At 40.0% G+C, this 14,525-nt stretch overlaps 1 protein-coding gene across 1 annotated transcript in view; it reads right to left on the minus strand.

Moving 5' to 3' along the window:
• DDR2 (discoidin domain receptor tyrosine kinase 2) overlaps positions 1-14,525 on the minus strand; it is an 88,891-nt gene that overhangs the window by 8,471 nt on the left and 65,895 nt on the right. Inside the window, exons 12-17 of the mRNA XM_010854666.1 lie at positions 14,339-14,525; positions 11,953-12,176; positions 10,390-10,517; positions 7,952-8,143; positions 7,221-7,455; positions 5,201-5,350 (exon numbers count right to left, since the gene is read on the minus strand). The exon at positions 14,339-14,525 is cut by the window's right edge and continues 7 nt beyond it. Of these exons, the coding sequence (XP_010852968.1) occupies positions 5,201-5,350; positions 7,221-7,455; positions 7,952-8,143; positions 10,390-10,517; positions 11,953-12,176; positions 14,339-14,525 (1,116 nt within the window). The remainder of the gene's footprint in view (positions 1-5,200; positions 5,351-7,220; positions 7,456-7,951; positions 8,144-10,389; positions 10,518-11,952; positions 12,177-14,338) is intronic.

Here is a 14,525-nt window from a genome sequence, read left to right on the forward strand (position 1 = left end):
GTTTGAGGGTACCTGTGGAACTTTCCAACCCTATGTAGTTCCTACGCTCCCCTTTACCCTATGGGGGAGGGACATGCTGTCTCAAATAGGAGATACTCAGAGAAGGGTTTTCTCAATTTCTTAGTTATCAACAGGCGGTGCAATTAACAATACTTTATATATTATTATAAATACATAATATAAATATATTTGCCTAATTGCAGTTTGCCTAATTAGATATGGGTATAAATAAAATATAATAAAGGTATACCTAATTCTATTTATAGATCTATACTTAATTAATTTGTATATAATTAATATGTATACTATATATGCATATTATACATATACTGTATAATTAAATGTATATTGCAGTAATATAATGTGTGTGTGGCTGATATTAATTGGTATGGATTGATGTGCTGTGATGATATATGTTCTATATACTGTATAATTATATTATATGTGTGTGACATTATTGCAGTACATTGGTTTGTGTTGGTTGGTATTAGCTGTGTACGTGTTGGTATTGCTGTAATATATATTAATTAACATATTAATTATAAAGATTAATTCAAGTATATTGATTATGTCAATAAGTTTATACTTGTTGCCATGTATAAATACATATATAAATACATTTTGCATTTAGATATATCTGTATACCAAAATGAGATAAGGAGGTTATACATTTATTATTTAAATTTATACAGAGACCTAAACTAAACATTAGACCTAAATTAACATATCTCTAAATTTATGTTGTTGAAATGTAAATTTTAAAAATTTAAACAATTAAATTGACAACTGCTTGACAATTCCTTTACCATAAAACCCCATAGGTGTAATTGGGGTAGCCAGAAATTGGTTTTATGGCAAAACGGCCCCCTAGAATGGGTCCATCTCCCCGCCCAAGCTAAAAAGGTAGCGGCTTCTTATCCAGGATTGATAGCTACTTTGATACTAAAGGAAAAAAAGCGGAACATTAAATTACTTGTTAAAGAGCCATCAGAAATTGTAATTCCATATAATAAAGAACAACCTGACGCTCTTCTAATGTTTGATGAGGACTGGCAGATTACCGTCGGAAATTATTGTGGTCAAATTCTGCATCATTTACCTTTGCATGTTTTGCTGAATTTTATATCCAGACATCCAGTTATTTTTCCTGTCAGATGTAAACAATCTCCTATTCCAAATGCTCAGATAGTTTTTACTGATGGGTCAGCAAACGGTAAAGCTTCCATAGTCACTAAAAATCACCAAAAGTTTTTAGAAACACAGGAAACTTCAGCTCAAAGAGCTGAAATAACAGCAGTCATAGAGGCTTTTGCTATGTTTGCAGATGAAGAATTTAACCTTTATTCTGATTCTCAGTATATTGTCAGGTTGTTTCCACACATTGAAACTGCGGTTTTGCCTGAAAATAAAACTACCATATTTCATTTGTTAAGTAATTTACAGCAACAAATTTGGAAAAGAAATAAAATATTTTTCATTGGACACATTCGGGCTCATTCCGGATTGCCTGGCCCTTTAAATGCCTTTAATGATTTGGCTGACTTGTTAACCAGAAATACAGTGGCTACTGTGATTGAGGAGGCCAGAGCCTCTCACTCACTTCATCATCAATACGCTACTGCCTTAAGATATCAATTCCAAATTCCCAGAGAGACTGCTCGAGAGATTGTGAGTTCTTGCTTACACTGCCCCACTGTTTATAATAGTCTACCTATGGGAGTTAATCCTCATGGTCTCAAACCTAACATACTCTGGCAGACGGATGTAACTCATGTCTCTTCATTTGGAAAACTGTCTTTTGTTCATGTAACTGTAGATACCTTTTATCACGTTATTATTGCAACTGCTCGTACCGGAGAGGCAGTTAAAGATGTGATACAACATCTCTTTACTTGTTTTTCATATTTGGGCCTGCCAAAAGCTCTGAAAACTGACAATGCTCCTGCTTATACTTCTAAGTCTTTTCAGGAATTTTGTTTACAGTTTCAAATTAAACACAATACAGGCATCCCTTATAATCCCCAGGGACAAGCCATTGTGGAAAGAGCACATCAAACATTAAAGCTTCAAATTCAAAAATTAAAAGAAGGGGAGTTTAAGTATAGCTCTCCCCATCAGATTTTGCAATATGCTCTTTTTGTAATAAATATTTTAAATGCCGATTCAGCCGGAACTACTGCAACGCTTCGCCATTGGTGCCCAGAGCAATTGAATGCAAAACCATTAGTCAAATGGAAGGACCTCCTCTCAGGACAATGGAAGGGTCCTGACCCATTATTAACTAGCGGTCGAGGATGTGCTTGTATTTTTCCACAGGATGCAGATTCTCCAATTTAGATCCGGGACAGGCTGATTCGCCATGTTGCAGACCCCCAGACATCCAGTTCCCCCATTGCTTCGATCACAAAAGAGGAGCCCGCCAGAAGGGGAGGCAAGATAAACATCAAGATCCCGGCAAGACTGGACAGGGCTGTTGCAGCACGAACTCCAACCAGAAAATAATTCTACTTATTCTGTTTTGGCTTGTCTACCCTCTCCTTATGTTTTTCTCTTTACCAACGATTCTGGAAAATTTAATGTACGTGTGACTTTCACTGGTGGACCCAATGTAATGACTTGTGAACAATGCATGCTCTCATCTTGTTTAAACCCTCAATATAATGTTTGCTCCTTTGTAGTGTTACAACGTCCACCTTATCTTATGATATAACCACTTACTGATATGTTAATTATGGTCTTGCTGTATTACAACAACTACAAGATTTAATGCGACAACGGCGATTTGTGGGCTTACTTATTTTAGGAATATCAGCTAGCAGCAATTGTTTCTGTTACTGTGGCAGCAATATCATTGACTCAACAAGTGCATACTGCTCAATATGTTGATACTATGTCTAAAAATGTCTCTTTAACTCTAGCAACACAGGAAGTTATAGATAGAAAATTGGAGATGAGAGTAGACGCCTTAGAAGAGGCAATAATGCATATTGGAACTGAGTTACAGGCTTTAAAAGCTAAAATGGCTCTGTCAAGCCACACTGATTACCGGTGGATATGTGTGACATCTTTGATGGTAAACAAGACAGATTATGAATGGGAAAAAATCAAAAATCATATCTCAGGTGTTTGGAACAGCTCTGACATTGGCCTGGACTTAGGGAAATTTCATAATCAAATACAGACCCTGGAACACTCTCGACTGGATTTTACTGCTGCTGGAGCAGCTAATGACTTATTTCACACCTTCTCTAACTTTATTTCTGGAAAAAACATTCTGTCTAATATCTTTAGATCTAATTTTGCTTCTCATAATCATTCTTCCTTGTATTGTCAGGATTCTTTGGCAGAGCATTCGCAAGCTCGCGACTGAGCTGCATCTGGTTGTTTTAAGAAATAAAAAAGGGGGAGATGTTGGGGGCCAGAGTGAGGTACTCCACCTGTGGCAAAGGTCATGAGGAAGGAGGCTCGACATACGCAAAGGCGGGATCGAGCCTCAGGAGTCCCCCTGGAAATCCTTGAGCATCTACCCCCATAACCAGAGCCTGCCTACTTTACTACTTTGTGCTCTCACCTACACCTCTGACTTTACAGGGGGCTGTCCCCCACCACCTCTTTCGGAGAAGGAGTTAACTTAGAGCTCCAGTTAATAATAATTCCTGGGCGTGACAGGAGTATTTCAACCTACAAACTCCTCTGAAGGTTCTCTAGCCTGCCTGACAGGCTTGTCTGGCCACATGTGATTGCTCACAGCCTCCCAACCGTGAGAGGCACGAGATGCTTTAAACCTTCTAAAAACAGGTTCCTTAGAAAAGTTAGAAAACTATTAGTATAAGTATAATGGGCTGATTAGAAATTGTATTGGTGAAGGGTTTTTCATTTGTTGAGCCAATGTTTGTTGCTAAGTCTTCACATCCCCTGCCCTTACACACATTAATGAATATATAGAAGAAATAAGTATTAACCTTTGATATTAACCATGTTAGACCTTAGGCTAAGTAAATTCTTTCCTTAACTAAAACCCACTACACCCTCACCCTATAGGAATGTAACTTTATTTGGGTGGTGTCTGTTTTAAGAATAATCACCCTTGGAGAAAAAAGTGTTCTGGTTGACTGACCACTGTCACAAGGAGAGGTCCTAAATTGCCAGCAGGCCCCCCTGGCCAGAAGATGATGTAACACCCCTAAGACCTCTGTATACATTTGTATGAAGCACCTGACTTTGATAAAAGTCAGGACTGCTGACCCCGCGTGACTTTTGCATAACATCTCAGTGTATAAAAGTAGACCATGGAAAATAAAGAATTGGGATCAGTTTCTCGAAATACAGGTCTCCCCATGTCTCTCTCTCTCTCTCACTCTGGCTGAGTCTCCATCTGGAGTATGGAACCCGCCATGCTTACTAATTATGCCTGGGCTTCTAAGATCTGACTGGGGAGGCCTCAGTGTCTCCTCTCCTTCGGGAGAACGGAAGGACGCCTGCGGCCTACGTAAGTGGTGCAAACTTCTTGTCTTGAAGTTTTATTGGTCTCCCGCGTAAACCAAGCTACTCAGCCTCATTTCTCCACTGAATTTTCCTATTGAGCTATCCTTATTCTATTACTCTTTATATCTTTAATTAATATCTAATCAAAGCTATTGTATCCTGATCCTCGCCGACGCCGTCCCTGCTTCGAACTCCCTGGATCAGCTGGGGCTGGACCCCGGCAGGTGGACATAAAGTGTGGGGAGGGGAAGCAGTTGGTAAAGAATCAACCTGCAATGCAGGAGACCCAGGTTCAATCCCTGGGTCAAGAAGGTCCCCTGGAGAAGTAAATGGTCCCCAGCCAGTATTCTTGCCTGGAGAATCCCATGGACAGAGGAGCCTGACAGGCTACAGTCCATGGGGTCGCACAGAGTAGAACACAACTTAGTGAGTAAACCACCACCACCACCACCACCATCTTTGAGTTATGCAGAAGCCTGATGGGACCCCCTCATGCTCCCCAGTGACCAGTGGGTTGATCCATGGATAAAGTAGAGTGTATGGATGCCTAGGGAGGACCTTGGTCTTTCACATCACCTGGATAATTAGTGAAATATGACTATCATCCAGGTAGCCCGTCTTCCAGCTCAGGCCTATCCTGTTAGATCAGAACTTTTCTTTCTCTCACCTTCGGGAGCACCCAAGGCCACATCTCTCCACCCCCAGAAGCTCTCACCTGCCTCCCTTGGTCTCGGAAGAACTCTCCAGTATTCTCAATGACCTGTTCATCTGACAGTTGGGAATAGGGCTGTTCCTGGCAAAAGGTGAAAGTCTCCCACAGAGTCACCCCGAAGGCCCACACATCACTTGCTGTGGTGAATTTGCCCTGTTTAAGTAAGAAAAAGAGGAGAAAGTCAGAATAATCTGTGTATGACAAGAGCAGAGAGATTGTCATAAAATGGAGTTTTTCACTACACAGGGCAAGGAATACTGGAACTGCCAAGATATGCACTGGGAATCTGAAAACGACAATAGGAAGTTGTTTCAATGCCAGCCTCCACCCGTCTCTCACCCTCAGGATCTCTACTGAGGTCTGCTTCTCTTGCAGATGAGATCCAAGGACTGAAGAGGATGTGGCCATAAGCTACCTGACTCTCCCGCTGAGAGTTAGAAGGTCAAAGTCCAGGATCTAGGGCAGCCGCAGGTAGATGCCCGCGGGAAAGGCAAAATAAGAACAGGAAGAGATCCAGATATCTCTGTGTTAGAGATACAGGAATCCAGTGTGAATGCCTCGAGTAGTTCCTGTTCAATGATCATCACAGTCTTGAAGGACAGGCTGACAAGTGATCTCAGTGAGATTCAGATGCAGTCAACATCCATTAAATACTTGCACATGTTCTATTCAATAATCACAGTGCTGAAGTAGATAATATTTATTCCTACTTTTTACATCAGAAAAGTGAGACAACATAGGTGTACTAAAATCCCCTGGTTTATAAGACCATTAATAATAGAAAAACTGAGAGTTGGACCAAAACCCTCTGAATCTCGGTCTAATTATGTTTTATAACACCATGAAATACATTTAAAGGGAGCAAAGCTTAGTAATCACATTAGAAAGGGGTAAAATATGTGATTCACCTATGTAGATGATAAAAATCTTTATAATGATTTATATAAAATGGTATATCTTACAGCATTATTTATAATTGAAGGAAATTGGAAAATACCAAATTATTATGACATTAAATTACAGGATATATCTATAATGGAATATTATATAACCATTAAAATCATGTTTTTGAAGAATATTTACTGCCAATGAGAGAGAATTTTATGTGCATAGTATCATCCCAATATGTAAAATAATTTTGTATACATAATACATATATTAAGGGAGATACATGTATAGAAAAAATCCTCAAAGGAAATATAGTAGAATATTAATATTAATAGTGGTTATCTTGGTGAGAGAAAAGGGATGACTATACAATTTTTATTTTAAAATTAACAAATCCTACAAGAATATGAACAAGAAACAAACAGATTAACAATAAATGAACAAAACTAGATTGCTTTCAGGCTTTTCTCTGGAATAATAAATGACAAAAGACAAAATTACATGTATTCAGCATCATAGGAAGTAAAAGTTTAAAGTTTAATAATTCTATAAATCAGCTAAGTGGCATAAAACCAAGTGGCATAAACTGCCTCAAATATGCATGGTCAGAGAAGAGAAGCATTCAGAAAAAGAATTATTCACTTGTGATTCAGAATACCAAAAGCTGAATAAAAATTACAAAAGCAAAGAATGAGGAACTTAAAAAGTAAATGATGATAATCATTGAAATAGAAACAAAATAATTAATTAGAAATATGGTTATGAAATTAATACAAAAAATATTTTGTGTGGATAACAGTTCTTTAAATGACAAAATTTTAATACCCCAAATTAAGATCAATAATATGGGAAGGGTAGAGATTAAAAAAAAATCATACTAAATTTCTTATCATTCCAGGTATATTTTTAACCTTTCTTTCCAAATTTTCTATAGTAAGCATTTTACATTTTATCAGCAGAAATAGGCAAGTGTTAAAAAATAATGATTAGGACCAAAGTAAGTCATTTCAGGTCAGAGAAAACATTAAAGTCTATTCATGGTCTGTCTCCTGCTGTCTCTGGTGCACCTCTACATGCCCTGTGCACCTGCCTATGTGCTGGTTGCTAGGGCAGAGCTCAAAAACAGGAAACTCACCAGCAAGATGCTCTCCCAGGACATCCAGCGGATCGGGAGCACTGCCCGGCCCTGGATTCGGTAGTAGTCACCACTGTATAGGTTTCTGCTCATTCCAAAATCAGCTATCTTGATGGTATAGTTCTTACCCACTAAGCAGTTTCGTGTGGCCAGATCTCGATGAACAAAATTAAGTGAGGAAAGGTACTTCATACCAGATGCAATCTGGGTAGCCATAAACTTCAGGTTGGCATAACTGAGGAAATACAAAGGAAGAGAGAAAGTAGCCTCTGGAAACAAGAAGCTGTGAAAGGTACATACTCTACAGTTGGTACCAAAAAACTGGGGTTCCAACTCAGCATCCCTTCTCTATTCCTCATTTATCTCTTTACTTTCCCCCAAAGCACAGCTGCTCTGTTATTCCCTGCACACTAACATCCCCTGACTCATTGGGAAAGACCCTGATGCTGGGAAAGATTGAGGGAAGGAGGAGAAGGGAATGACAGAGGATGAGATGGCTGGATGGCATCACTGACTCAATGGACATAAGGTTGAGTAAGCTCTGGGAGATAGTGAAGAATAGGGAAGCCTGGTGTGCTGCAGTCTATGGGGTCGCAAAGAGTCAGACACAACTTAGCAACTGAACAACAACATCCCCTGCCATCCAAGAACAATGATGAACTTTAAAACTCCCTGCTCCCCATCTTTGTCTCATGAACCCAGGAAAGAGATGGAAGACTCAGCTTATTTACCTGACAGTGGGAACACTGGCAGAGGAAGAATTGGGTGGCTCGTGTCGGGAAAGAAACTGATTGAGATCTCCATTTTCCATGTACTCAGTGATCATGCAAAGAGGATCCTCAGTGATGCACACAGCTAAGAGACGGATGATGTTTGGGTCCTTGAGCCGGGACATGATCTTTATCTCCTTGAGAAAATCATTCCTTTGAAGGACACAGACGTAGATAAACCCAGAGGTTGCCAGAGTTAGAATCAAGAAGTGGGAGAAGACACAGCAAAGTCTAGTCCTGCCCATTATACTAGTCTTCTTTTCCTTTGGATAACCTTTGTGAGAACAGAGAAATTGCTTCCTGGAAACTGTCTCATTCTACTCATCCTGGAATATGATAAACCCTTATTCAACTGTAATTTTGGAGGCATATGGACCATGCCATTCACATTTGCACCCTTAGTATCCAACAAAAGCCCTGCCACATAGAAAGTGATTCAGTTCAGTTCAGTTCAGTTCAGTCGCTCAGTCGTGTCCGACTCTTTGCGACCCCATGAATCGCAGCATGCCAGGCCTCCCTGTCCATTAGCAACTCCTGGAGTTCACTCAAACTCATATGATTAATATTTGCTAAATCAAATATAGGTTATTAAAAACTAGTCTTAAAAATAAAACCTTCAACTGAAAATTATACCTTAAGTGCACTGGGTTCTTTCCCTTTTTTAAAAGCCATGGAGTCACTATAAATAAAGCTAAGGCACTTTTTTATGAAAATAAATAACCATCCTCTGGTTTATCTGATAATTTTTTATTGTCCCATGCTGGCTTCTTTTAATGCAGAGTGTACCAGCAGACAATCACAACACACATTTAGTAACCTGTTCAAAATTGAGCAGTTTAAAGTTCATGGTGGTAATGCAGTCATTTCAAAAGAAGTACTCACTTGGCCAAAACTAATAGCTGTTAGAGTAGATGGTGATGACCACCCTTGAATCACAAAGCGGGCTACCTTCCCAGTAGCAATATTTGGGGGAGTGAAACCACTAGCCCACATTATCAAAACTATTGTAATAGACATGTTGTATGTCTCCTAGGAGTTTTCTAGCAATCCTGGACTGGGAGTCATACCAGTCAATATAAAATCCTTAAAATCAATATGGTTTCAACACCTCTCCTCTTTCATTCCTCCTTCAATCTCAAAGCAAGGGAGTCCATGGTTTGGGAGGGCGCACAACCTAAGCCATCCGTTGTTGCTTAATTGGAGTGGGCAAAGATGGAACACCACACCTCATCAAAAAACAGTGAGCGAGAAGGGAGGCTCAAGAAGGAGGGGATACATGTATAACTATGGCACAAATCAACACAACATTGTTTAAAAAAAATGTTTTTAACGGGTAAAAGCTTTGTCACATCCCATAGTTTGTTTTTTTTTTTTTTCCTTTCTTCTTGCCACCTTCTCTAATCATGGGCTAATATTTATATCAGGAATATTCTTTCTTTCAATGGGACCTGAGGATATCACTTTTCATTCATATTAGTATCCTTCAGATTGAAATTCTCACAGTTAAAATTCCAAAACCGCCACAGTTCTGTTCCCTTGACTTTCTTTCTTCTTCATGCCACATCCTGCCAATTGCAAGACTTTTAATAAAACCCTATCACCATTCTTGGAATTTATGATAATTTGAGGTATAGCAATCTAAACTTTTTCTGAATTTGAACATCAGTGAGACAAATCAAGCCAACACAAATGAAGAAATGCATATGTTACCCAGATGTGCAGATTTTCCTGAGACACATTCAATCAGCTTTCAACCAGCATGCCTGTCTGGGTGAGGATTAACTCACCATTACTGTAATGGAAAGGCTGTCAAACAACGGAGTGTGGCTGGAAACTGCAATTTATGTAGTAAAGGATCCAAGAGATTATTAGCCAGTTTGGAAAACTGCTAAAGGACTGTGGATCCTTTTGCTTTGAGGTCCATGTGTACTTTTCCAAGTAGAGGTAGCTTCTCATTTGGGGGGTTGCTGGATATAGACGAAGAGGAGCATAAAAGAGAAAAAAAGGGATGAGAAAGTAAATAGAGATTCAGTGTGAAAAAAAGGAGAATGGCAGGAGCTTAGCAAGAAAGATGTGTGTGACTGTGAAAAGTTTGCAAGGGTAGGTAATGACATTCAGGAATGTCAGACTGCTGTGTAGGTTGGGAAGCACAGTGCTGTGCAAAGGAGGTTAGGAAGTAAATACGTAGATCTAACAGAAAATGTACATTTGTTTTAGAAGGAGATGAGAATGAAGATGAGAATTACTGACCCATCAGAAATATAAAACACAACAATGGATATATGAGGCAGCTCATAGACCTTCCCATCTCAAAAGAAAATTGCTCAGAAGTTTCCAAGAGTATCCCTGATCCTGAAGATGAAACAAATAAAGGAAAATTCAAAATGTAGACCACAGACCTGGCATTCTTGTTGGCATCTGCTCGGAGCATTTTCACAGCCACCAGGACAGGCTGGTTGGCACTGACATCTAGGGCAAAATCTTTGTCTTTGAACTTTTCCATTCCCTCCACTTCACAGAGATGAACCTAGACAAAAGTCATCTAGTCTCAGCATCATCATTTCTCCTGAAGATGTCTCAGTACTCTTGCTGGGCATTTCCTGGAGATAAACTAACTCTTACAACTCAGGCAAAATAATCAAAAGGCCAATAAGAAGCTATGTGTAGCATATCTTTAACTCAAATAATTGATTTTTTTTAATGGTAAGCTAATGTGATATGTTACTGCTTTATAAAAAATATACATTGGTTGGAATATTAAATATGTGAATGAATCTATAACTATTTTAGTACAGCTATAAAATACAGTATTATTTTATTATACTATAAAATGTCATCTTGTATAAATGCTTCAACTTTGATTCAAGGGAGTATGGCTATAAGATTGCACAAAACATAAGGTATTTTATTCTCTAAGGTAATCCCTTAGGATGGAATTAGCATTATCGGGAACACCTACGTGTCAATAACAGTATAACAAGCCTGCATTTTCAACTCAGGAGACAGAATGAGTGGACATAACACCATAAACGAATGCCATGGGCCCTTCTTCCTCCATCACCACCAAATCTTCACAAGGTTAAAGCATGCCACCCATGCTCAAACCAGTACTATACGCTTAGGAAACCAAGTTACATTTGGAGTTTAGATGGTGGTGTTGAAGAACTTCTGTTGCCACTTAAATCATTGCTTTGAATTCTCGGAAGGCTCATGTGACTGTTGTAAGAATGAAAAGTCAAATATTACATGCATCACTCTGAGGGCAATTGAGAAGAGTGTTCTCCTTATCTTGGTTAGTGATTTATTCCCTAGTGGCTGATTCTGGGACTAAAAGCAGGGGCGAGGTTGTTTTTGACCATTTTACATGTAACTCCTATTAAAATGGAAAAAAACAAAGTGGCTATCCAATAGCAGGATGTTCTTGGACAGTTTATAAAAGATGATCACATCTTATGGTCCCCACCCTCTGTAACCTACTGTAAAATATTTAGAAAATATTGGATGATTTTAGGATCTCTAAGTCTAGTGACTTTCCTGCTTTAAAAACTCTTGTATAGAAATCAGAATTCCCAGGAATTCCACAGCTATTTGACAAAGATGAGACTGACCCAATACTAGTCTTCTAGAGTAGGGGTCCCCACCTCCAGGAATGTGTATATGATCTAAAGGTGGAGCTGATATAATAGTAATAGAAACAAAGTACACAATAAATGTAATACACTTGGGATTTGGAGATGCCAACGCCACCCCCTCCCCCAGTCCATGGAAAACTGTCTTCCATGACACCTGGTGCCCAAACTGTTGGGGACCGCTATAGAGGACAACACGAGGAGAGACGGCCGGAGGACACGTCCCACATGAGTCCACTCTGGATGGGCCACTTTGCCCTACACATCATTTTTATTCAACTACTTCCTCTGAACTGCCAAGGACTGGAGACTCCACTCCAAGAATCAGCTCACCTCCCCAAACTGGCCTTCACCCAGCTTCTCCTTGAATGTTAAGAGCTTTCTGGGGAACTCTTCCACAGCCACGTCTTTTCCGGAGAGTAGGTCCATGGTAACGGCAGGCACAGAGTAGGTGTTGCCTCCAGTCACCCCCTGGAGGTTCACAATGTCAGCCTCTGCGTAGTGGGGCACACCCTCGGGCCCACTGGGCTGGACTGGCTTCACGACGCCACTGCAGCCTGGGAAGACAAGGACAATGAGCTTCATCCCATTGAGCATTTTTGGAGATCTCTTTAAGAAAGAAAATCTGACAGGAAGGCTAAAACATGTAGCCAATTCATGTTAATGTATGGCAAAAACCATCACAATATTGTAAAGTAATTATCTTCCAATTACAATACAGTAAAAAACAAAAATAAATCCCCCAGTCTAACCTAGGCTATGACATTATTACTTGGACAAAGGTTCCTCTAGAGACTTCCTTATGGCCTCCAGAATACAGGTCACCATTTTATCTCGTACCCTTCTCCTCATGCTACATGATCATTAACAATCTCCTTGACTAAACTTATGGAATTGCAGTGAAGCTCTAAGAAGGCTGGCTATACTAGTTAGGGCAGGAGCATTAAAGTTTTAGGATTTAACAGCATATTTTCTTAATTTTAAGATATGATCACTGATGTAAACAACCTATTTTGGGGATTTAAAACTTTGATTAAATTTATATGATCTAGCTTAAGACAGCCTAACTTTAAAACACATTAAAATACGAGGAGAAATATTTTAGCCTTCAGGAAGTAGGTAAGCTACTTAGGCTCGGCCTAAAAAAAGAATTATATCTCTTTTCTTGTTATCTCTGTGAAAGTCCCATAGTTCAATATGCTCCATCAAAGTTTGCTATCCACTGAGTGGTAAATATAAAGAAATCTTTCTATAAAGAAAGCTGAACACCAAAGAATTGATGCTTTTGAACTGTGAGGTTGGAGAAGACTCTTGAGAGTCCCTTGGACTGCAAGGAGATCCAACCAGTCCATCCTAAAGGAAATCAGTCCTGAATATTCATTGGAAGGACTGATGCTGTAGCTGAAACTCCAATACTTTGGCCACCTGATGTGAAGAACTGACTCATTGGAAAAGACCATGATGCTGGGAAAGACGGAAGGCAGGAGGAGAAGAGGATGACAGAGGATGAGATGGTTGGATGGCATCACCAACTTGATAGACATGAGTTTGTGCAAGCTTTGGGAGTTGGTGATGGACAGGGAAGCCTGGCATGCTGCAGTCCATGGGGTCGCAAAGAGTCAGACACGAGTGAGCTACTGAACTGAACTGAACTAAACTGAGTGGTAAATACACATTAGTGTCCTTTCTTCCTTTGGAAAGACTCCCTTGAAAAGCCTCTGCCCTCGTGGTCAGTCCTGCTACTTTTCCAGTGACCTCTCTCCTGAAAACCATCAGTCCTCTCCTATTGACGTGGGTCACCTTTGGTTGCTGATATTATGGAAAGAAAACTTGCTCTTAGTCTCAGCAATGACCCTAGCGTTCCTTCTGATGTCACTCTGCAGCCCTTTTTAAAAAACACTGGGATGGGAATCAATTGGCACCGTTTACCAAAGCAATGCTTTTACTGAGAGAAGGCAAGAGATATTTACTTTCGTAATAAAATCATATATGAGTCTAATAAATCATTCACTAAAGAAAAATGAACAAAAATTAAATAACACGATTATCTGTGCTTAGTCTCTCCGTCATGTCCAACTCTTTGCAACCCCATGGACTGTAGCCCGCCAGGCTTCTCTGTCCATGGGGATTCTCCAGGCAAGAATACTGGAGTGGGTTGCCATGTCCTTCTCCAGGGGATCTTCCCTACCTAGGGATCAAACCCAGGTCTCTCACATTGCAGGCGGATTCTTTACTGTCTGTACCACCAGGGACGCCCAGCACAATTATCTAGGTGACTAAAAACTGGGGATTCTAGGATGTCTTTAGCTTCATTGTTTTTTCTTCAAGTTTGATTCTAGTCCTGAATTTACCCCATTGGTGTTTGATATTGAGTAAGTACCTTATCTGAGTCTTCTTACTTTCCTCTTATGAAAAAAGAGGAGGTTGGACTAGTTGGGCTGTTTAAGTTCTTCCGGTGTTAACACTTGAGTAACACATTTTATCTATTTGCTTCTTCTAACATGTGGGGCCTTCCAAACATCTGCTATTATTAGTAGCAGAGGAGAGATGCTCAAATTTGCATAGGAGTAGCAGCAGACCAAGTCTAGAAAAACAGTGTGGACTTCCCAGGAGAAGGTGGACTTCTCTAGGCTAAACTAGACTTGGTTGAGCAGGAGTAATTGTGTCACACCTTCATAAACTTTGTCCCTCAATTCTCTGCCCATCACCTCATCCTCACCTGACTCTTCCTCCCCTGGAGCAAATTCTGGAAGTTTTCGTATCAGCCTGGATGGCTCCTGGTAGTCAGGGCGGAGTGGAAAGATGCGATCATAAGTGGAGTTGGACTCCTGCTCACTTGGTGATGAGGAGCGGTTATTGTTGAACATGCTGGATTCGCTGGGCAGGGAAAGGCTGACTGTCATTTC

The sequence above is a fragment of the Bison bison genome, unplaced genomic scaffold (assembly GCF_000754665.1).
Source record: "Bison bison bison isolate TAMUID 2011002044 unplaced genomic scaffold, Bison_UMD1.0 scf7180017864346, whole genome shotgun sequence".
Taxonomy (NCBI): Eukaryota; Metazoa; Chordata; class Mammalia; order Artiodactyla; family Bovidae; genus Bison; species Bison bison.